Here is a 4,342-nt window from a genome sequence, read left to right as displayed (position 1 = left end):
GAATTACATTCGAGCCAGCTCGAATTTGACCCTAACTTAGCCCTAATTTTAAGTGCCAGTGGAAATGGGAGTTTAGATAGAGCTTCTTGCCTGGGTTTGTTTACATAATATCTTGCCTGAGTTTGTTTACATAATGTCTTGCCTGGGTTTGTTTTGTCGCCCCGACATTTTGATATTTCTTAAACACAAATCAAGTAAATTAGACTTACTGAGTCTGGCTTTAACATTACGGGTGTGTTTGTAAATTCACTCTGGCGTAACAGAGTGCGCACTGGGGATTTATACATTCAGAGCGTTGTTGTAGGGTTGCTCTGGCCGTTCTGACCTCACAATAGCAACCAAGCACCCAAACTAACTGGCTAAATTTGGCTAGCTTGCTAGCTCCTTCCAAACACAAATGAGAGAACACTTCACTCTGAACATTTTACTCGCCCTAGCAGAGCTGGTTTGTTTTCATGTTATCAAGAGAGTTAGTGAATGTAAATGTGTTATGGCAACAATTTATACTTTTTTTAGCCAATGTTTAGGCCTACTTACAACTGTCATAACAAGAGAGTTTAGGGACGTTCATAAATTCTTTAATTATTCTGTGCTCTGGCACTGTCAAATCAGAGTGCTCTGATTGGAGTAGATTAGGCCTACCAGGGTGAATTTACAAACACTGATTTTACTTACACAATTTCTGATATATCACATGCATAAATAAAAGTGCGGCATGTGGTATATCAGAAATTATGTTATAGAATTATTGTCAACCTAAAATATTGTCATATAATTATATCTAGCCTACACATTATAAGGGTTTAATAACAATTTTCTGTAGCCTATATATAGCCTCTAAAATATATGTAAACAGACTATAAATGTCTAAATGTTATATGTGCTTGCCTTGACAATAGTTACAATTCCGAGCTATTAATTAAACCAAAAGAAAAACGTGTGCGTAAAAGATTTGGGAACGTTTTGAAAACGCTGGACTGCAAAGACTAGAGAGGGGATTTTGTTTTCCTTTATAGCCACATAGGAAGCGTAACAAAGCATCAAAGTCTTTCAGCATCCTGTGCGAATCCACAGAAAAACGTGGGTAGTGTGTGCTTCGTACAGTCCTCGCGACCAAGCGCTTTGCTCTCCCAAAACTAAAAGCAAGGCGCGCCTAACATCCCACCTCGCTATAAGTCTAACATCCCACCTCACTATAACTTTCTCTCTATCAATAACTCCTCCCCGAAACCGGATTCCGTTCTGATTTTGCTAATGAAGTGGGCTTGATAGAGAAGTGGGATTGGGGCACGAGAGAGCGCGAGGGAGGGGGTCACGGGTGGATGGTAACTGCCGCTCTAACAGGTACGAGCAAATTACGCTATCAGAAAGGAATTATGTAGTTCCGCCTCAGCAACGGTTCCTAACATTTCATACTTAAACGTGACTGACAGGGGTAGTGAGAAGTAAGTATATAAGAGGGAGGGAGACTAGTGATTAAGCCACTATCGCTCAAGTCCTCCCTGCGTAATGTGGATCTAGTGAAGTAAACTAAGCGCACTTTACATTTTATGCACCGGTTTATAGCAGTTTTTCCGTTTTCATTCTACTTTTCATACTTATTAGAATAATATATATTGTTATTACCTCCTTTTTCATTGGATATCTAACATATTTTTTTAAAGGGGGATTTGCACTTTCACCAGGTAAGTTGTTGCATTCAAGTTTACTGCTAGTCAAAATAATTTAGTCAAAGAATGATTAATATATAAACCTATATTCTGTTATCAGATTCATTCGTTTTGGTTAACATTATGCATTTGAAGAAATTGTTTTAGAAGTAGTGTATTCTCTTTTCCCAATAGCCTAAATACTATATGTGCACGTTGTAAGGTGCTTAATTGGTGTATCTTCCTAGATAACTCTGTGTTCGTTTTGGAGACAGTAGTTAGGCTGCTTTACAGCGTTGCTATAGTTGAAGCAGATCTGTGGATTTTACATTAGGGGATGTAATGGCACGGCTGAGAGCTTCAGTATTCACAGTTGCAATGAACTTGGTGTAGCTTTGTGACAGCAGAGCAGAGAGTAAATAAAAACTTGATAGCCTATAATGGCTAGGCAACTTTATTTATGAGATGTGAAGTAAAGTTTCGTCAACTTGACTTATTATTACATTGTCATTACAATAGTGATAAAGTTAACAACTTACAATGTGCTGTTACCTTTGATGATAATCAGCTTTTGTGTCTCTTGTGTTTTGAAGGAGATATGATACTCAGGAGAACTCTCAACCTGCTGCCCATTTTATTACTTTGCTCCTCAGCGCTACCTCAAGGTAAATCTACTTATGCATAAAGTTTATTCGCCTTATCATCATCATTATTCTATCTACTATTCAATTACATTTGTATTGATAAATAAGTGTGATGTTTGTGTGGCTTGCGCAGATGCTGTAGGTTTTAGTGTAACTAGATGTAGAAAATTAAGCATGAGTGAATATGATGCTGTCACTTTTGCTTGTGCATAAAAGCATACCCAGTTAGCTAATAGCCAGGGCTCTCCACCCCTGTTCTGTTCTTGGAGTGGTACTGTGCTGTTGGTTTTTTAGTTACAACTCTAAGCTCGTGCACCTGATTCTAATCATTTGCTGGTTGATAAGCTAAATCAAGTTAGTTACAACTGGGGTTGGAACGAAAACCTACGGGAGGGTTACTCTCCAGGAACAGGGTTGGAGAGCCCTGTTATAGACCTAGTTAAAATCAGTTGATCAGATTTTCGTAAAGAATGCCATGCTGTTTCATCAAGCTAATTGGCTGTACACGTTCTCCTCTCCTTACCTATCCCCTGTATGACTCATGGAAGATGGTGAGGTTACAATGGATGACGACACAACGTTTGACCTGTTTGATATTAGTGGTATCACACGCAAGACTCTGGGCGCCAAGCAATTCCGCGGCCAAGACACGGACAACCCCGCTTACCGCTTCATTCGCTTCGACCATTTGCCCTCAGTGAGCGCGCCCGTGCTCAAACAGATGCTTCTGCAAATCCAGAACAACGAGGGCTTCGTGTTCGTGGCCAGCATGCGCCAGGACCGCGGATCGCGGGGAACCCTCATCGCATTGGAAGGCGCCAACGGCCAGCGGCAGTTTGAAATCGTCTCCAACGGTCGTGCCAACACGCTGGACCTTGTCTACTGGGTGGACGGCTCTCAAAATGTTGTCTCCTTCGAGGATGTTGACCTGTCTGACTCGCAGTGGAAGAATATCACACTTCATGTTCATGGCGAAAATGCAAATTTGTTTGTGGGCTGCAGTCTCATCGACAGCTTCATCTTGGATGAGCCTTTCTACGAGCACCTGCAGGCAGAGGATAGCCGAATGTTCGTCGCCAAGGGATCCATCCGCGAAAACCACTTCAGGGTAAGAATTTGTCCTGTAGAATAGACCACTATATTATGCTATTCAACTCAAGCTTGGTTCCCAGTTGTTCCCAGTAGTAAAAAAAATAAATGTAGGTTGTACTTTTAGACTGTATTTTTATATGGGAGAAATATATTTTTATACGGGAGAAATGTCAATTTTCCTTCTGCACTTTATTTCTTGTGTGGTCTTCCGCAGGGTGTGCCTTTGTTAAAAATAAAAACCCTACTACACCATGTCCAAAAGTCCTAACCTACTCTTAGTATTAGTCATAATATAGGTTTAAGAAGTTAATAAACCATATAGCATTACAAAGAAGTGAACCATGTAATTATGAGAGAATATTCTTATTGACAGATTACACGGGCCTTTATGGTTTTACCGAGCCTGTCATTTTTTACTTCTAGACGCACTTCACGCTACACGACTCCAGACCATGTAGAAGCCAATGGCCCTCCCTTCGAGGAGGGTTCAAGGGTTCAACAAGGACCTACTGGAAATGTGGCATGAAGTGCATCCAAAAGGGCAATCTTTTTTTTGTAGAGAAAAGTAGTGCACTAGATATAGGGAATAGGAGTCCATTTCAGATCTATCCCCTTGAGTCATGATGATGAGTCGAATGTTAACTGTTAAGAATAACTCCTTCGGTATTCATTTACCTTGACATAGTAGCTCAAGGTAAGCGAATAACAAATAAGTTGTTCCTAGCTGCTAGTCCAATGTGACACACAACTGTCCAAGTAGTCATTGATCAATCTCTTGTCTTGTCACACAGGGCTTACTGCAGAATGTTCGCTTCATGTTCGACTTATCCGTGGATGATGTTCTGAGGAACAAAGGCTGTGAAGTCACTAAGGCTGGTAAGGGTTTTTGGCTTACTTTACTGCACTGGTTGTGTTCATTAAGCACCAAATGAAAAAAATATATGTTTCAAACAGGGA

General features: G+C 40.5%; 1 protein-coding gene across 3 annotated transcripts in view; it reads left to right on the top strand.

The window, feature by feature from the left end:
* Positions 1–1,315: 1,315 nt before the first annotated feature.
* Positions 1,316–4,342, top strand: part of LOC129828750 (thrombospondin-2-like) — a 36,889-nt gene continuing 33,862 nt past the window's right edge. For all 3 annotated transcript variants that reach the window (XM_055889928.1, XM_055889927.1, XM_055889926.1), the window contains exons 1-4: positions 1,316–1,685; positions 2,243–2,314; positions 2,842–3,401; positions 4,177–4,261. In XM_055889928.1, coding sequence (XP_055745903.1) covers positions 2,248–2,314; positions 2,842–3,401; positions 4,177–4,261 — 712 coding nt within the window. In that variant the 5' untranslated portion in view covers positions 1,316–1,685; positions 2,243–2,247. The remainder of the gene's footprint in view (positions 1,686–2,242; positions 2,315–2,841; positions 3,402–4,176; positions 4,262–4,342) is intronic.

This window comes from Salvelinus fontinalis, chromosome 30 (assembly GCF_029448725.1).
Source record: "Salvelinus fontinalis isolate EN_2023a chromosome 30, ASM2944872v1, whole genome shotgun sequence".
NCBI lineage: Eukaryota > Metazoa > Chordata > Actinopteri > Salmoniformes > Salmonidae > Salvelinus > Salvelinus fontinalis.
This window is presented reverse-complemented; position numbering and strand designations above follow the sequence as displayed.